General features: G+C 42.6%; 1 protein-coding gene across 1 annotated transcript; it reads right to left on the reverse strand.

The window, feature by feature from the left end:
* Window positions 1-7827: 7827 nt before the first annotated feature.
* LOC119167301 (uncharacterized) lies at window positions 7828-19721 on the reverse strand. The gene is made up of 5 exons (XM_037418761.2): window positions 19620-19721; window positions 15701-15830; window positions 13200-13345; window positions 9231-9363; window positions 7828-8197 (listed from the first exon to the last, which is right to left on the reverse strand). The coding sequence occupies exons 1-5, from the start codon at window positions 19669-19671 to the stop codon at window positions 7939-7941; spliced, it is 720 nt and encodes a 239-aa protein (XP_037274658.1). The 5' UTR covers window positions 19672-19721; the 3' UTR covers window positions 7828-7938.
* Between the last annotated feature and the right edge of the window lie 216 nt (window positions 19722-19937).

Here is a 19937-nt window from a genome sequence, read left to right on the forward strand (position 1 = left end):
GCCTACTCTTACATTTGTATTTCGTTCACGTGAACTACCGCGAGCCGCACGCTGGGGCAGCAGTGCCTTTTTAGGATTTTAACGATTACTTATTTTCGCAATTAGGATTTATGTGCATTATTTTGTAAAATAGAGTGGTTCTTACTCATTATACTCATTTACTCATTTTACTCATTTACTCATTTCACTCATTTTAGTTATTATACTTTCTTTTTAGAAAATGGGGATTTTTATAGCTGGTACACTATCTCCACAGCAGTACACTGATTGTCTTGTTCCGGGTTTACTGTTGGAAATCCATGCTAGAATATGAGAACTGTACCTAATGTTCAAAAGAGTGAGCAAATGTTGGTGGCATACGCTCTCCTGCTGACTTCTGCACCTGACTTATGTATACTTGATGTTTAAATTCATTACCAAATTACGCAACCACTAATCGAACATCAACCAACAAATTTTCAATTTTGATCTTTCTCTGTCTCGTTGCTTTCCGTTCATTTTTTTGCCATACTTTCCAAAAATCATTAGTTTAATTCGTTTTGTAGGACACGAGCATCAACATATAGGCCAGTGTTTCAGTACTGTCATGCATGCACTATTGAGCAGCCACACCGCTAACACGAGTCTTCACAGCTTCCACGGTTCTCACCTCTGTTTTCTTTTTCTTTTTCCCCTCTCCTTCAAGCGCGCGCTGGAGAACATGATTGATTGATATGTGGGGTTTAACGTCCCAAACCACCTAATGATTATGAGAGACGCTATAGTGCAGGAGGACTGCGGAAATTTCATGCACCTGGGGTTCTTTAACGTGCACCCAAATCTGAGCACACGGGCCTACAGCCTTTGCGCCTCCATCGGAAATGCAGCCGCCGCAGCCGGGATTCGATACCGCGATATGCGAGTTTGTAGCCGAATACCTTAGCCACTTGGCCACCGCGGTGGGGCATGCGCTGTAGAGCATGAGCGTCTCAACTTTTTTTTATGAAATATTGCTTACGAAAGACATCGTCCACGGTTTTTTGAATGGAAATGAGACAACAAAAATTTTATTGCAAAGTGCTTAACAGAATTATTGTTTACGAAATATTTGGTCCATGCTTTTTTGATAGCAACGAGACAACAAAAATTCTATTGCAAAGTGCTCAGCAGAGATATTGTTTACGAAATATTTAGTCCATGGTTTTTTGATAAAAATGAGACAATAAAATTTTTATTGAAAAGTGCTCAACAGAAATATTGTTTACAAAATACTTTTTCAATAGTATTTCACTAAAATGAGTCAATTACGTCTTTATTGAAAATGCTCTACGGAAATATTGCCGACTAAGTATCGAAGCAAGTCAATAATAAGTATTGCGGAACAATTGATGATCAATAGAGTCAATCATTCGATCACAGTGCAACAATGGAAAAGCAACAGTCATTTTCATAAGGGATCTTCTTCGTTTTGTCCTTACTTCTCGCTATTCATTCTTGCACCTGCTATTTCGCATTTCTTGTATGTGGCGTTCCACTCCACCCGCAAGAGGCTGACCATTAATCAAGCGATGAAGTCATGCGACAACGTCATCGCGTCATGACATCATGACCTCACAGATTATTGCAATTGGTGACTTCATCGTGAGACCATTTATTATTACGTTAGTCTAACCACTGTATTGACATTCATTACAATGACAATCACTCTGCGCATTTGATGAGCCGCATATTCCGTGATGCCCCCCATGATGCCTGAGCCAGTACTTCCCTTATGTGGAATAGGGCGTATCTGGCTGACACTGACAAAATAGAGAAGGCGCTGTGTAAGATATAGACGCAATCTGCAGTGCCAGCGGGAAACATGAGCTTGTGAAAAAAACCTGAGTCACTGCCAGGTGGCAGTACCATATAGCCGGCAGAGTGAATTTTTGTGCATAGCATCACATTTCTAGCGCCGTGTAACAAACACCAGGCTGTGTAAACTTACGTGCCTATGGAATTTCTACTAAAAGAACACACCACCTAATACTTACGCATTATGTTGCGCCTCAGATATGCGTAATAGTTGCGTTTCGGTTGAATATTTTCGCAACTATGAACGAAGCCACGATTTCAATATGCCACGGTGTTCAGAAAATGTTCTAACTTTGGCCAGTGGCTGAATAGTGTTGCATACATACATACATACATACATACATACATACATACATACATACATACATACATACATACATACATACATACATACATACATACATACATACATACATACATACATACATACATACATACATACATACATACATACATACACATTGACAGACAGACAGCAATTTCTGTGGTCAAGTATCGCAAGAAAGACCGTTGTGTTTAAAAAGCGCGTTTGTTTGTGGTCCATTGTGCGTGTTTTTATGTAGCGCAGTTGGCAGTGCACCCTTTACCTCTAGTCATTATATTCCCAAACTATTTGAACCAAGAAACCTTCTTTCCGACTTTTTTTTTTGCCATCTGATTGAGTAAATTTTACCGCACTGCCGTTACGGTGACAAAATGACCCCCAGGGAAACCTTTATCGACCCTAAAGTCCAACATTTTATATTTAAAATGTCTTAATTGAAGGCAGTTTAGCCAAGCTTTTGGGATGGTAGAAGCAACTCCTGTGAGAAACATGCCTTGATGGGGTCCAATGCCAGGCAACCAGCGGCACGTAGTCCACATTTTTCTTCGTATTGCTGGATTGGGGGTTGCATGACAGGACTTGAGAATGCGCATACGCAGCCTTTCGCCACACGATAGTGCACGTGAGAAGAAAGCAAACTCAGAACGCCGCTGGTAATACCATGGCGATGTGTAGTGAGCGGGTGATACTGACGCTGGCTGCGCCTCTAGGTCCAACCGTTGCACAAGGTCGTTTATTGCTCTTGCACCGGGAGAAGTAGAGATATCGCTCCATGAAAAGACGATACAAACAGCGACACCAAACCGCGACTCGTGATGCCCATTATGTAAACGAGGCATAACTGGGGTCATATCTCCGGCATCTACGTCGTCAACCATGTTCCAGACGCAGCAACGCCAAGCCTTTTTACAGCCTGAACCTATTAAGCCATGTGAAATAACCCTGAATGACACGTCTTCTGCTCCTGAAACTAGCGACAGTGATGCCAAAGTGCTTGCAATGCCAAGGGTGCAAATGTTCAAAACATTCAGAGACGGGACAGTGTCTCTGAATGATAATTTTTGTGCACGCACACAGGGGGCTTACAGATCTGCTAAATCAGAGGAGTCGGTCTAGTGGCTAAGGTACTCGGCTGCTGACCCGCAGGTCGCGGGTTCAAATCCCGGCGGCGGCGGCTGCATTTCCGATGGAGGCAGAAATGTTGTAGGCCCGTGTGCTCAGATTTGGGTGTACGTTAAATAACCCCAGGTGGTCGAAATTTCCGGAGCCCTCCACTACGGCGTCTCTCATAATCATATGGTGATTTGGGACGTTAAACCCCACATATCATCATCATAAACCAGAGGAGTCATCGTGCAGTGATGGAACGTGACGCTGGCTTTGAAGCCCAGAACCTGTTTTCCGAGTGGCTGTCGATTGGCATACAGAATACTCACAATATATATATATATATATATATATATATATATATATATATATATATATATATATATATATATATATATATATATATATATATATATATATATATATATATATATATATATATATATATATATATATATATATATATATATATATATATATATATATATATATATATATATATATATATATATATATATATATATATATAAGGGAAATAAGTGTATACCTAAGGGCTCGTTTTTCCGTGTTTGTGACACAATATTAATGAGATCTAACAGACATTAATGCCAAGGAATGTATAGGGGAAGTTATTAGAATGAATGGAATGTAAATGAGAAAAAAGAAAAGTAGGTGAAAAAATAACCAGCCGTGAGCAGTAATCGAGTCTACAACATTCGAGTAACGCGTTCGATGCTCTAACCACTGAGCTATCACAACGGCCTTCCCTCCATCCACATGTTTGGGTTTATATATGAATTTAGAAGTAGGAGTGTCAGTCAGCGCCATTTATAAGCCAAGCGACGAGTGTGAAACACCCTTTTATGCGCATATTTGGCGTCACGTAGCACGTGAACTTATTACGAGCGGGCAGCTGATTAATAGTCCCTCTTATACAACCTAATGACACCAAGTCTGCCAAGTCTGCCATTTTTTCACCCACTTTTCTTTCTTCTTATTTACATTCCATTGGTTCTAATAACTTCCCCTGTACATTCCTTGGCATTATTGTCTGTTAGATCTCATCATATATATATATATATATATATATATATTATATATATATATATATATATATATATATATATATAAGGGCTATAGGAAGTATCACGCTGGCTACCAGACTGCCCGGCAGAGGATGTGATGGTATTTTATCTGCTGGTTGCGTCGCAGCACATCGGCATCAGCAAGGCGCACAGCTGCACCATCCATTATATGCGTGGTATTGGGAAAAAAGTCGGTCAAATAAGTCAGTCTGTTTTTCGTTAAATTCACGTGGCATTGCCTCACCGTGAAAAAGAGCATCGTCCCGATGCTGAACAAGTGCACTAGAAACAAACGAAGCAATACGGAAGTGCGTAGTAAGAACAAAGGGATGAAAATTTCAGTCTGCTTATGCTCAAACATGTTTTTGGGGGGCATAGCATGGACTATGTCAGGTCGTGGGCGTCGTTGCTGCGACTGTGTCACTCCATCAGGCACAACTTTGTATAGTAGAAGCCCCAGTTGTAGGGTAATCTTGTATGGTCCAAAATACCGTGGCAAGAGTTTTAGATGCGGAGCATCTTATACTCGCGCCTTGTAGTGCGCCGTCCGCGCCGTCCGCGCCGTCCGCACCGCTTCTCGAACATTCGACAGCTGACGCGCGCGCATGCGCCGTCGCGCCGTCGCCCACTCTTCCACCATCTGTGCATCCCTTCCTCCTCTACACACCGCGCGCGCTTCACTCCTCCACCATCTGTGCACCCTTCCTCCTCTACACACCGCGTTCGACATCTACAATTCTCCTGATTCTCCAGTGGACGCGCATGTGGCGTCGCGCTTCGAGAACATTCAACAGCTGACAGTGCATGCGCCGTCGTGCTGTATATATACTCAAGGTCGGCGCTCGCTCGCTCAGTTGCCGCTCGTCGGTTGGTTTGTACGGCGCGTCGACGTCCAAGGTCGCGGTGAAATGAATTCCAACGAATCCACAAACACAATGATCGACGTCCCTTCGACCAGCGCCGCCCTTTCGCATACGTGTGTACGTGTTCACTCATTTAACACCGCCTCCTACAACCACGTTAACCAATTTAGCCATCGACACAAGTAAGTCGCAATTTAACACCCCATTTCACAACCACGTTAACCAATTTAGCCATCGACCCAAGTAAGTCGCACTTTAACACCCCGTTAACCAATTATATGGTCCGCATCCTCCTCAGTGTTCCCCCGAGGGAAGCTGCGGGCAATTTTTTTAAATTGAACCACTTTGGTGAATTAGTGTCCACACGATAAATCGGTCACTCTTGGTCCCGTCGTCCTTGTTTATAGAGTAAGATGTCCATGTGCTCCTGCTTTATAATACGTATTTGAGCAAGCTGGCGGGCTTCCTCGGTACTGTGAAGGAAGCCAGCGATGCTTGCCAGGGTGCTTCCTTGGCAACATTGCATGACTGGGTGACCGAGGACTAGCTCAAAAAGATTCATCTGCGTTGTCCTCTGTGATGTGGTGTTGTACGCCAACTTGACGTTACAAGAGAACTTCATACGGAGTCTTGTGCCAGAGGCATCTAATCGTGATGTGATACGATGAGCTGACACTGTTGATCGCGTCACTGTACGCCTCCCTGCCGACCAACATGAGCCCTACCACCACTGCCACTGGGGACATAACAAGGTATTAAGCCAAGGTGGAAGCGTCACGCGTGACATCGGCGTCGCCGAGTGAGTGCTGCCTTAAGTTAGCCGTCGAAAAAGAGCACGTTCAGGTTGTTACCTTGACTTACAGCATTTCTGAAATTGTTCTCGATTGTTTTATTGCGTCGAACCCGCAAAGATGCACGGCCGGAAGCCGCTGTGGAATGCTTCGTTTTAATTTCTGTGGCGCTAAATATATACCATGCACAGTACGGGCTCGTTTTCGCCTTCCCCGTCACCCCGTACTTTGGCGCACATACAAATAGGAAATAAATGTGAACGCACTCATTGCCACGGCGTATCGAAAGCGCGAACAACGTAGGCCGACAAATACCATCTCTGTAACCCCGTTATCGTCAATGAAGGCAGGTAGGTCGGCATCGCACAACGCTTAGTACAGAATGTCGGCCTAGTTGCCAACAAAACGAAGGAATCAGTGGGCTGCCCGACGCCAGCGCGCACCGTTGTCGCAGACGATGCAGTTCAACACCCCGCTCCTCAAGCACATGCGTATGCGCGAGCTTCCTCCGGCGCGCAACTGCAGCGTTGGCCGCACCGTGATGCCATTCGCTCCGAGTTTTTCTCCATGGTACACATGGCCTCTATGGCCTATAGCAAGCGGAGCCACGAAAGGCCGGGGGTTGGCGAGGCTGCTGGATGATTACCGGTTTGAGTGTACTGGTGGCCTCCATAGGTGAAGGGTGGTTCATACACTGAGTAGTGGCTCGGAGCACTCCCAGTTCAGCTGGCAGTCCTTGTAGCCGACAGCTACGGTGGGTTTGTTCTTTCTTGTCTGCTGTGGTGGCTTATTGCGTGTCGGCTGCTTGGGAGGCACTTGGGCTGCTGTCACGGTGCGATAGGGGTGTGCTAAACACCATCTCCACCAAATGCGACGGAGATGACGGTACATTGGGTGGTGCACAGACTGGTAGAGAGGCAGACCACGAGCCCAATGTAATAAAAGTGATTTTTTGGCTGACTTGCGCCCGAAAGCAAGCTAACACGCAACACTCGGTCACAGCGAGCAAAATAGGATAGCGGGCTCGAACGGTGGCTACCAGAGTGCCGAGGGGTGGATGTGGTGGTACCTTATCTGTTCGTCGCGTCGCATCGTGCTCACATTGAAACGGCGCACGGCTACAATCGATCACATGCAATAGGAACTCGATAAAATATCGCTGTCTGCTGCTCTGCTCTTTTTTATCTAAATGCACGTGGAGACACACACACACACACACACACACACACACACACACACACACACACACACATATATATATATATATATATATATATATATATATATATATATATATATATATATATATATATATATATATATTACCATATCACTATGAGAAGCACCGTAGTAGAGCACTCCCAATGTTTTGACCACGTGGTGTGCTTTAACGTGCCCTGATATCCTACAGCACATGAAGCTTTACCATTTCGACTCGACCGATACGTAACCACCCCCACCGGGAATGAACCTGCGACATTCGGGTCTGCAGCCATCTACCGTGGCCACTGATCCATTTAGGACGATCGATATTTTTTAAATATTTTTGTAGTGATTCGTCTAAAGGTTTGTGCGTAGTTTTTGCTGCACGGTTTGATGACATCAATAAAACTGAATGCCATTGCACTTGTACTTCTCCCCTCCTTCATTCTGAAATAGAATAAAAAGTTTCACTTTAAGTTCTGGAACGTATGTGAGAGATTCTTGTTGGTTTTGCCTACCACGCAATGGTATGAAGATTTTATTTACGCAATGGTGTCCTAATTAGGCTTTATACGTACTAAAAAACTTCGCGTTTAGCTGGAACACGCTAGATGAAGTAATCACTGGCGATTGACTTATTTTATTGTTGAACAGAGCTTCAAGGCGCAGTGTCTAGCACTGTTCTTCAAAATAAAAATACAGGTAAATTCCTGATGTGAGTAAAACCTTCGCTAGTTCTTTCGTGTAAGTGTTTTCCCAATCTCGAGTAGCAGCTCAAGATAGCCCTCAATCTTGCGATCTGTTGGACCAGGGGACGGCAGCTTCGGCAGAGCCTTGCAGGACTGCGATCCCCTCTGGTAATTTCCGCACACGAGGCTCAACATCTCTCCGAACACCTGTTCCAGTAGGCTAACTGTGAACTCCTTGCCACCATCCTCTTCGCAGGGTGTCAATACCGGGTCCAGACAGTCGATCAAGTCAGCATACGAACTGCCGAAAGATGACAGGCAGAGGCATCATTCCATCAATTATAAGACTTTCAACTGAACTCTTCGCACCCTACTTGGCACCCAGGGCGTGCAAGCTTACAAATTTCTTTATTTCAAGGAAGACCAAGAATGCTTGAATTGGCGGTTAAAATTTTCGGCGTTCCACTCAGATGATTGTACACGTTTTCCGTAACGCCTAAGCAAAAATATTTAGATATTTGTGAGAATATTTTGAGCTAAATATGACGAATTGTTAACGTTTTCCCTCTATTACGTCATCATTCACTGGCTTTGCCACATTTTTTGGTTGTCCTTAACGCATTGTTGTGTACAAGAAAAAATTGTATGTCATCTCGACATGATTCCTGAAAGTAGGGAGGAACGATTGGAAAAAGAAAGACAGGGATGTTAACCAGTATAGGAATACTGTTATGCTACTCTACACAACAAAAATATGCCCAAATATTCCCGCTTGGTGTGCGTTGAGGCATGTTGACGTTAAAGATTTGGAACTTTTGTAATAATAGTCTTCATTCTACCATTTGACTTGCCTTATTCAACCCTCTTGTTTTTGTGTTTGTTGTTCAAAGGTTCTCAATGTGGAAAACCGGGTCAATTGGCTCAACTTTCTTCGCACATATTTTAAAAACAGACAGGTCTTCTTACGACCCCGTGAGAAGGTAAGTACTATGACATTGGCTAATCTTCAAGATCAAATGCATGAACAGAGTCATTTTCTGAGTTCGTAACGGGAGTTGTTGTAAAATGTTACATGCATTAGAGGCAAGAACACATGGCGGAAAAATGCTTGTCATTGTACCATTTTTGCCTTCCTCATTATTTGTAAACTTCAGAGTCACACTCACTTGCAATCAACTTTCATCCCCGAAGAGCTTGAAAGACATGTGAAACTGATAAAGAACACCTCATAGGTCACTTCTTTCCTCTGTCAACCTGGCCATATGCTATGATAAACCAGAATTGACTAGATCACCATGCCATAGCACTTGTAAACCAGGAAAGATTGGACTAACCAACATGCGTAGTGGACGACATCGTTGGCCGGTGCCTTCACTATAGCCTTCTGCATGTTCGTTCGAAGTATTGTGAAGCAGGCGTTGATTTTTCTCCCCACGGAGTTCAGGCAGCCAACAAAATTCTGGTAGGCTGGATAGAAAAAAGAATACGAGACCGGATGACCATGCGATTCTAAAAGGTTAAAACAGGAACTATGTCATGAATCTAAAATAAAAAAGGTCCAAATGGCGTAGGGCGTTATGTCACAAGCAAAACAAAAAAATATCTCTCAGAACGCGTGCTACTATTTTCGTGAACTTTGTCGGTTGCCTCAAGTCGATGGTGCATTCTGGCATTTACCGATGAAATGATACATGAGCAAGGGATATATTTTACCATGAAGAACGCGCTTGTGTGGTGTTTGAAGACACTTTATTCTCCTTCAATGCACGAGCTTAGCCTAAGAAGTAGAACGTGCTGGGTTAATTAAAGACTATTTTAGTTGTAATTTCTAGTTGTAACTCTTTAGACACCCAGGCACCCTTGAGCACAAGTTTACGTGTGAGATATTTTTTCTGCATTCTATTTATCTTCATTATCTATACTGAATTCAATCTGTATCAATGCGCCGAAAAAAAAACGTGGTCTTAATAAAACGTTCCTCTTACACTAAAGTATTTAAGTTATCACAAAACAGTGATTGTAAAGCCATGGCATGGATTACTGGTGACATTTTTTAAATGTCAAATGATTATGTGTGTGCTTTGTTACGTGTTATTTCTGCCAGTTTCCACTCTTTTCTCAGCGTCCTTCAATGTCCCTCTTCGCATTCCTCTGTGTAAGGCAGCAAATTGGCTTTCCTGGACTGAAAAACTCCCCTGCCTTTCCTTCTCTACCAATACTTCTCTTCTAAAGGGGCAAAACAAAATGGCACTTCGTCTTTTATATTCGCCGAAAAAAACACTATTCGACTTCATTACCACAAATATAGCAAAAAAAAAAGAAGTTGTGCGTACTGACGAACCGCACCCATTACGGTGGCGCGATTTCGCACACTTAAAAAAATCAGGCAAAATTTATCTGACCCTGCACTGACGGCTTCTCCAGAGTCCAAACACTTGTTATTTCCCTGGCGCAGTGAACTGACTAAATCAAGGATGATGGAAGTTGTCATCACGAAATTTCGTTGCCACGTTACCTCCCTCAATTTTTACTTGCATAGATCAGGCATATTGAATTCCCCTATGTGCATTTACTGTAATCAAGAGGAAACGATCAGTCATTTTTTATTACATTGTCGCCGTTTCGATTTATTCAGGCAAAGCATACTAGCACCACCTCTTCAAAGACTGGGCTTGCAACTATCACAGCCTGATCTTCTTTCATTTGGAGCCTCTACACTGGGTTTCAGCCACAGGGATGTTTTATTCGCCGTTCAAGAATACATCACTGCGACTAAACGATTTTCTTGCTAAATTGCTGTCTCAAAATTTTTCTTATTTTTTTTCTGCAAACTTGATATCGGTATTTCAAATCAAAATTAAGTTACAAAAAAATTGTAGGAATGACACAATGCTGAAAGTTTAGGGCAAATTCACCTTAAAATCGGCCAATCCCCTTCTTTGGGTACGAGCCATTTCTACAGGGAAACAACAACAACAACAACCCGACAAATATGAACCGCCTTCCACTACCATGCTTTCTAATTTGCTCATAAAATTTTTGCGCTAATATTATTATTTACACTTCCAGATGAACTAGCCTAAAGGAATCTTTTCGCCCAAAAGCAAACTTGTTCTTATTTTCGCATTGCCGCGATTGTTACTGAAGCCAGTAAGCTCTCGGTGAATATACAAACTCTACAATGCAACATAGTTTGTTTTTTGAAGGCGGACACTCCTAAAATGATAATTTTGCCAACGTTTGTAGTCGACTGAGTAAAGTGTCATCTAATTCAGTGTAAGCGTGCTTTCGCACGCTCTTGCTTATACTGGCATTAAGACACGAAATCGCCTTATTCACATATTATTCTTAATCATGGCAGTGTACTGTTCACAGCACATAAAATACATGTTCATATACGTTACGTGCGTCTATTTATTTAATGAGAACGTTAGTGTGGTTTGGCAGGGGCATGTCGTCCTTTGAGTCATCGTTAACTCAAAACGCTCTGTTGGGGAATTCCTCGAGCCGAGCCATGCACTGAGAGACGAATTTATCGCAGGAGCGTTGGCATAGACCTCTCGCTGTGCCGTGCAGCTTTTCAAAACACAGATTTCTCTAAAGTGATTGCAAAGGTCAATGTCCCCATAAACTGTAATGAAGACCACAAAAACTAAATTAGCTTTTGTGGAACCACGAAAACACTTCAAGAAATGCGTCTTGTTTCCTCTACGTGGGCCTTCTTCGTCTAGCCATGCGTGATTGATGACAATTGTTATACAATGTAGAAAGAGGTGTCAAAAAGATAGGTTTTTCTCGTTCTTTCGTGATGTTTTACATTTCATCAAAAATAAAATGACCAATGTTTATAGATATTATGTATGCGTGTACCTATGCCCTGGGCATTCTCGTGGAGGAATACTTGTGTTAAAATTTGCATTATACAATAACAGTATTAAAAGTAATATAGATCACATTACTGTTTAATTGCCACCAATGTAAGCACAAGAGAAAAGAAAGAAAAAAGAGCCGCAGCCCACACAGACATTCCTAAGGAGCCCTTAAACAGTCTCTACAAGTACAACAAGCGCGTTATTTTCTTCTGGTGTTTTCCAGCTTTGTGGCGCAATCCGTCACGTCAGCATTTTCGATTCTTGATGTCATGATGACGTAAGTTCTTCATTAGTGGATGTAAAAGAGACATCTGTTGTGAGTTTTCACCTACCATGCTTTGTATAGTCACTCTTACTTTCCGCGCCTGAATATATCGCACGATATAATCTGATTTCACTTCTCTTTCTCCATTGGCGACTGCGCAATCGGAGACAGCAGCGTGTAGTCGAAAAGCGCAAAATATTTACTGGACAAACGCTCAGTTTCTCAGATTTCACATCCTTTATGAGTAAATAAGTGGCAAGGAAATGATCATATTTGTAAGAAGGGTATAGTGAAGGCGGAAAACAGATGTCTGTCTCGCCTTCAAACTCGGCATCATTTAGGAGCATATAGGCCAGCAGTCTAATAAGACAACTATGACGAACAGTGAGGACTGAATGCACTCAACCGTAGTTGCATGGATGTACTGTTGAGAATTCATAGCATCCAAAGTTATAGCGTGTCTAAGACAAAGCGAAAAAAAGGCATAACACTGATATACAGCGCTAACTGTTCAGGTGACCATTAAGCATGAAATGCAGCTATGAGAGTTTTGTCAATAGCTACCGCTTTTTATCGCAAGTGGCGGATCATGTAGGTGCTTCGCTTTCAATGGAAAATCGCATATTATGAACATTCTGAAATAGCTCGGAGGACTGTCTTTTTTAGTCAGAGTGAATGGTACATAGAGGGTTCAGCTTAAATTGAGGACGACGCAGCGAGCAATGAAAAGGAAAATTCCATATAGGTGTAACCTTAAGAGGCAAGAAAAGAGCAGAGTTGATTATGGAACAAACTGGTGTTAGGGATATCATAGTTGAAATCAAGAAGAGATAATGAACATGGGCTGGGCATGTAGCACGTAGACAGGATAACCGCTGGTCATTAAGGGTAACTCACTGGATTCCTTGAAAAGGCAAGTGGTTTAGGGTGAGACAGAAGGTTAGGTGGACAGATGAGATTCAGAAGTTTGTGGATATGAATTGGCAGCAGTGAGCACAGGACCGAGTTGACTGGCGGAACATGGGCGAGGCCTCTGTCCTGCAGTGGACGTAGTAAGGCTGATGATGAATGGTATATACCCGTCCACAGAAACACGGCATACCTGCACATTCTATGCGTGCGATAGAGCAGACTATTCTCAGAAGGGCCCGTATTAACATACTTACCATCGTACTGCTTCGAACCGTTGATGCAGATGGCATCTACATTGTCCTGGAAAGCTTCTAGGGCCAGAAGCACCGCAGCCCTAGTCACGCCGTGTGCGCACTCCCGCGTGTAGGTCATACTGCAGTCGAGCTGCTGCTTGTAAGTCCTTAAGTAGATAAAAAAAGGAAACATGTATGATGGCTCTCACTGTTGCGATGTTTCTCGCGACTCCCTTATCACATTTATGTTATTGTTTTGTATGTTTATAGCATTTTCGAAGACGCTTTAACCCGAGAATATTCACTGTGTACCTCATATTCCTTCGGTTAAACTATTTATCTGGAGTGAGGATATGCCATTTCCAGGTAAGTGCCGAACAGGCATTGACGACTCGTTATTGTCTAGTGCAGTAACATTCTTTTTCTCACAATAGACGTCTACTGCATTGTAAACTTTAACAAACTTTTTCTAATCACAACGACGGCGAAATAACAGGGTAAGCTTCAACCTATAGTGTGTTTATTCCTAAACTTCCCATAATCTGCGGTGCATATGAATCTTTCTCATGGGAGTATATAATTTCGTATATATATTTTGGTGAGCATCTTTACAATTTATTAAAACTACGCTTTTACGAAGAAACTTAGTATAGAGACACGAGACCGAAACTCGCATGTTGTAAAAAAAAAAAAAAACAGACGTGTATGAGCCCCACAGAATTTTGCTCAAATCACCGTATACTCACCGCTGTCCCACGAAAAATGAAAAAAAAACAACAACAACAGATAAGCTGCAATTACACGCTAAGTTTCCTTTAGAGACATAGCGTATGTTTGACACAAATACGTTAATGAACCTTTGGGACTTATCTAGCGATAGAAATAGTGACGCTTCACGTATCAGCTTCACTGGGTAATCATCAGTACGTATCGCTTAAGGGGTGAGTGGTTAATTTAAAAATTGTTCACATGGTCAAACTTCAGGTAGAGCGTCCAACCAGATACGGGCAATTTGTATGCCCCAAAAAGTACAAATGTACAAAACTTGCGCAGAGGCGTTAATTCGCCCACAAATTTTCTTAAGCCTAATATACACCACGAGGCTATAGCGCAACAGAAAAAGTTCATGACTGATCGACATCCCGCAAAGCTTTTACAAGAGTTTTTGTAGCAAAGACATCGATCAACAAATATTTAAAAGTTAAAGCGCTGATATTTGCAGTGACCATATGACATTTCGCTCCCGCACAGCTACTGTATACGCTTGCGGTGTCTAGCTGGCAGCCGACAAAAAGTTTAGGCAGCTTGCACTTGTGGGTAAAAACTGCACTAACAGCGGAACTCAGGGCCACCTATTAACGACTCAGTCGGGGCACTAAAAAACCGCCATGCATGTGCGCAATGCGCAGCACAATGAAAAGTGAAAGCTAGAAGAGCGGCCTTTCAGAGCCATTTTTAAGCACTCTGTGGGTAACTATTACAAGCGCACTTGCAAGGTAACAACTTCGCTATCAATTTTAATAACTTTTGTGTAGTTGGGAGGCATTCATTAGGACATCCTTAGTTCTTCGTCATACACACTCGCAAAGAACTTAGTAGAATTTTTAAACGTGAAGCATTCCTTGGTCACACGATGTCAGGCGTCGTGCGTCGGTGGTACCCGCTACACACTCGCGAAGAACTTTGTAGAATTTTTAAACGTTGAGAATTCCTTATTCACACGATGTCACGCGTCGTGCGTCGGTGGTACCCACTACACACTCGCGAAAAGCTTCGTAGAATTTTTAAACGTGGAGCATTCCTTATTCACCCGATGTCACACGTCGTGCGTTGGTGGTACCCGCTACACACTTGCAAAGAACTTTGTAGAATTTTTAAACGTGGAGCATTCCTTAGTCACACGATGTCACACATAGGGCGTTGGGGGTACCCGCTACACACTCGCAAGGAACTTTGTAGATCTTTTAGGCGTGAAGCATTCCCTAGTCACACAATGTGACGCGTTGTGAGTCGGTGGCGATGTCCACACCCCCCCTCCCCTCATTTTCGGTTAATTTTGGCTAATTTTGGGTGAAAAACATCAGCATCAGAGGTCAGTCACTACAACTGAAAAAAAAAGGCCTGTATAGTCTTGAACACGCAAGGCTTGTGCGTAATTGTGAGCATTGTCTGAGACAACGCAATCAATGACACACGAACGAGGACGACCAAGTCCTTGCTTGCAGAAGAGTTTGTTGTGCGATTGCTAAGCTGAATATACAGACAGAGAAACTTAAAAGTAGTTACAGAGTGACAACGGAAGCAAAGATACAAGAATAGAAAAGAGCACTGTCATCTTTTTTTTATTCTTGTATCTTTGCTTCCGTTGTTACACTGTAACTACTTTTAAGTTGCGCTCTTCATATATTCAGTTATGTCCTACCAACTTGCCCAAGTCTGCACGCTCCATATTGGCAAGCGTACAACTATACTACAGACTTGAAGCCATTTTAAATTGTCCACATTTATAATTGTGCACTTACTCGCACTGCTTCGTGAACAGTGACCCCGTGTGCTCCAGGTGTGGCCCATGTCCGTAAGGAACATAGTCCTCGCCGCAAGCGCGTAGGCTCTGTATGTTACAGTCGAGTTTTTCCTGGGACTGGCCGAGATCTGCGGAGATATAGACCAATTTAACGGGATATACAGCAGTGTAAATGGGTCACCTTGGTTTCACACTTGTATCTTAAACACTGTTCTATAACTTATTTTGAAATTACGCGTATTCGGCAAAACATTTTAGCCTTAGCTTGCTTAATATTTTTACTGAGTGTTTTTGCTTTTCTTACTAATTTGTACAAGAGCACACAATTTCAGGTTGAAGTTTAGGATTACGTCTTTTTAAAAGGAGGTGTACCTTTTCTAAACTCTTAAACAGTGTGGCTTCGGAATGACACACGCTAGTTTAACATGAAATAAATGTGGCAGATATTTCTAACTAAAATATCGCATTCTTATATTGGTCTCCGAAAAAAAAGAACACATTATCATCAAAGGATACGTATCTTAAGAAAGGCACTACAATTGACCTTTTTTCACAATTAGAGCTAAGTAAGTTTTTTTTTTGTGTTTGTGCGACATTGGAGGAGACTTAAGCTTAACCTATCGAAATTTCAACGTTGCTGTTCGAATAGTTTTTCGCTAAAAGTACGGCTATTCTCAGTAATTAAATAAATACTGACCATGAGAAACGCAACAAATATGCTTTTGAAGACACACATTGATTGTGTCCCCAAGAGCTGAAACGCAATCAGTCTAGCCCAACTTGTTATGAGAAATACGTAGACGTGGACGCAATGACGAAAAACGACATGTAAGCAGCCCCTCGTAGGCGTTGTGAGGCGCGACTTATAGCACCAATTTTAACCGCCTTCGAGCGGTCCTACGCGTTCGCCAATACCCCATTTGACACGAAGTGTCCATGTTACTTCTTTGTAAGGAATTTGAAAAAAACAAACAGCGCTTAGGTGAATGTACCCTTTTAGAGCCCTTTATCGGGACATTTATATTCGGATAATCATGGCGGCAACATCAGCACCAACGACACATACTACCGCGAACCTGCAAACGCCTTGTATCACATTGTGCGCGGATGCTGAAACAGTCCAACTATCCCGCCCATAGACAAATAGTGTGCAATAAAATCCGGATTACCATCGGGAGGTGTCAGTGATGTCACTAAGACCTGAGGACTAGCTCCGGCTAGTGCACTGGACTCGGGCGTCTGTCACATGTCATGGATACCCGGAGTAAAAAAGTTATACCATGCCCCTCCCCCCCCCCCCCCCTCTTTTGGCAATAATAATGAGCACCTAGTCGTAAAATCAACCTAATTCCTCTCTGTCTCTCTGATGAGAAAAAAAATAAGAAACTTGGGTATCATCATGTGGAGGGAACGTGATTGTTTTGTAAATTTTGTTACGACATGTTACGAAACAACTCTAAATATATGTAAAATGATGGACCCGCACAGACATATGTTGAACAGTCGCGAATGTTTTATATAACCAGTTTACATTTGCACAACGATGCCAGCAGCAAGACGAATCACGAGAAGCGGTAGGCTATGGAACGCGTGTGCTCGCGAGGATGGTAGCCCTGCACATGGCTGCATAAATTAACTTCAGTGGATTTCACCCAACTACAACTGACGTTAACTCGAAGAGACGGCTGTCACAGGAGTGCATATGTACAGTTTATAAAAGTGGATAGTCAGTACTGCAACTACAGTTGACCTTTCAACAACTTTGCAACTAAATAGTGTATTTTCCCAAAGCAGTATCGAGGCGCGGCGTGGTTCTGTCGTAGAATACACGATTGCCGCCACGCAGAAGGTTTGGGTTCAATTCCTACTGGTAAGCTCATGTTCGTCGGTTAAATGCTGCCAACGTCAGTTTTTCTTAGTGCTCCCGCATTGAAAATAACGACGTCTATTGTCGTCGATCCTTGCTATATATAAGTTGTCAATCACGCCTAGCGCGTACCCGCATGATAGTGGCACATATCCACCCGTGGGTATGTGCCACTGTCGGGCGAAAAAGGACGACGTGCGCGAGGTGATTGCGACACCAATCATGTCAGGACCAGCGAGTCACACTTGTCGAACGGTCTTACCCTATCATACTAATTTTGGCTCCTCCCGAGATAATGGGGCGATGACCAGAGCACCCAAATATAGGCGGCCAGCTAGCTAGCTAGCTAGCTAGCTAGCTAGCTAGCTAGATAGATAGATAGATAGATAGATAGATAGATAGATAGATAGATAGATAGATAGATAGATAGATAGATAGATAGATAGATAGATAGATAGATAGATAGATAGATAGACATAACAGACAGACAGACATAACAGACAGACAGACAGATAAATAGATAGATAGATAGATAGATAGATAGAACAGACAGACAGATAGATAGATAGATAGATAGATAGATAGATAGATAGATAGATAGATAGATAGATAGATAGACATAACAGACAGACAGACAGACATAACAGACAAACAGACAGACAGACAGATAAATAGATAGATAGATAGATAGATAGATAGATAGATAGATAGATAGATAGATAGATAGATAGATAGATAGATAGATAGATAGATAGATAGATAGATAGATAGATAGATAGATAGTGTGTGCCGGTTCACGATGAAGATAATTTTTATGTACCGAACAAAGCAGCTCTCGACCAAAACAGTTCCACCGTAAATGAAGTGATGGGGGGGAGCGGGCACGGCAAAAGAGATAAACGCAGTCGCACACACGTCCATCATTTACGCTTCGGTAGCTGCTGCGTCAATCAAAACGAAAGCGTCACCGAAATAACAGAAATGGTCATGAACACCATCGAGAGAGAGGGAGCTATTCGAATATGAACTCATGTGTTCATCCGTGAAAGGTGACCGTTCAAGCATGGCAGGCTATGCGGAGCGACTGCTATCTCTGATGGCTACTAGCTTAACAATACACGAGGTATGTGGGCATCGTGCTCGTTTGAGTCAAGGATTGGTGACTATGTTTGCATGAACGCTGCTTCAAAGAAGCAAACACACAAACAAACAAACAAAAAACGAGCCCTCTGAAATTTCGCTCCTTCATTTAATGATTAGTGATGCGTGTTAAAGCGAGAACTCTTAAAGTCATCGAACGTGGTATTGCATCATTTGTCTCAATTTTTATTTTCCTTACAAAAGTAGTGAAAGGAGGTATACTCATAACTAATAAATTGTGACAAACGGTCGAATTTATTTTCACTACCATAGATACAAAGGCTGCCAAGCACATGTCCTGCCCCAGTTGTGTATAGACTGCACGCCTCCTGTTTGATCTATTCATCCTTTCTAAATGAATGAGAACGTCAACTAGAGGGGGAAGATCAGTCCACCATTCAAGAGGACAAGTCAATTTTTTTCTTCGCTGCCGAATCATACTTCAGGTATCGAAAGGTTCTTTAGATAAGAAAATTGACAAGAAGTTAGGTGCATCGGAACCCCTTTGTACCTTCGGAGTCAAGGTGTGGCCAAACTAGGATGTTTTATCATGCTTTTGAAAAACACTATGTGAACGGATCTTCCGCGGTAGCCTCTTTTTGAAAACTGCCCTGCTGCACCTTTCAACAACAAGAAAGGTGGCAGGGGAGATCATGTGTTGCACAGTGACGACGCATTTCATAATGCATTAACGAGTCTTCACGTCTTAACAAACACAAAGTGCCCAAGCGCTGAAATAAAGAATAATCGGGAAGAACATTTACTGGATTCTTGGGTATTGTCGGAAAAATAGGCATTTGTTCAGGTTAGCGCTTTTACTAGCGAATATTCGTTTACAAATAATGAAAACGCAATGTTCGCAAACATATAACGTGGGAGTGAATTGAAGAGGTACTTCGAAAATGCTTACCGATTATAGATGCAGCGAGCACCGCCACACCAAGGAGTTTGTTTATAGCCATGTTCGCCGCTCCTTCAACAAAACAGATGCCGCAGAGTCGGTTTATAGATGCCTTAACTTGGTAGTATCCAATCACAGTTCACCAAAAAGAATGTAAAAATGTGATGCCACCTTGGGAACCAACGCACTCGGTGTTGACTGCAGCCCTTTCCTTAGCCATTCATTGACCCAGGAATTTGTATTCAGCAACACGACTTCAGTGTAAGCTCTATGAGACGAAAAAAGTTTAACATAAACGTGAAAAGCTCGTGCAGCGCCAAGGCAAAC

The sequence above is a fragment of the Rhipicephalus microplus genome, chromosome 6 (genome assembly GCF_043290135.1).
Source record: "Rhipicephalus microplus isolate Deutch F79 chromosome 6, USDA_Rmic, whole genome shotgun sequence".
NCBI classification, from domain to species: Eukaryota; Metazoa; Arthropoda; class Arachnida; order Ixodida; family Ixodidae; genus Rhipicephalus; species Rhipicephalus microplus.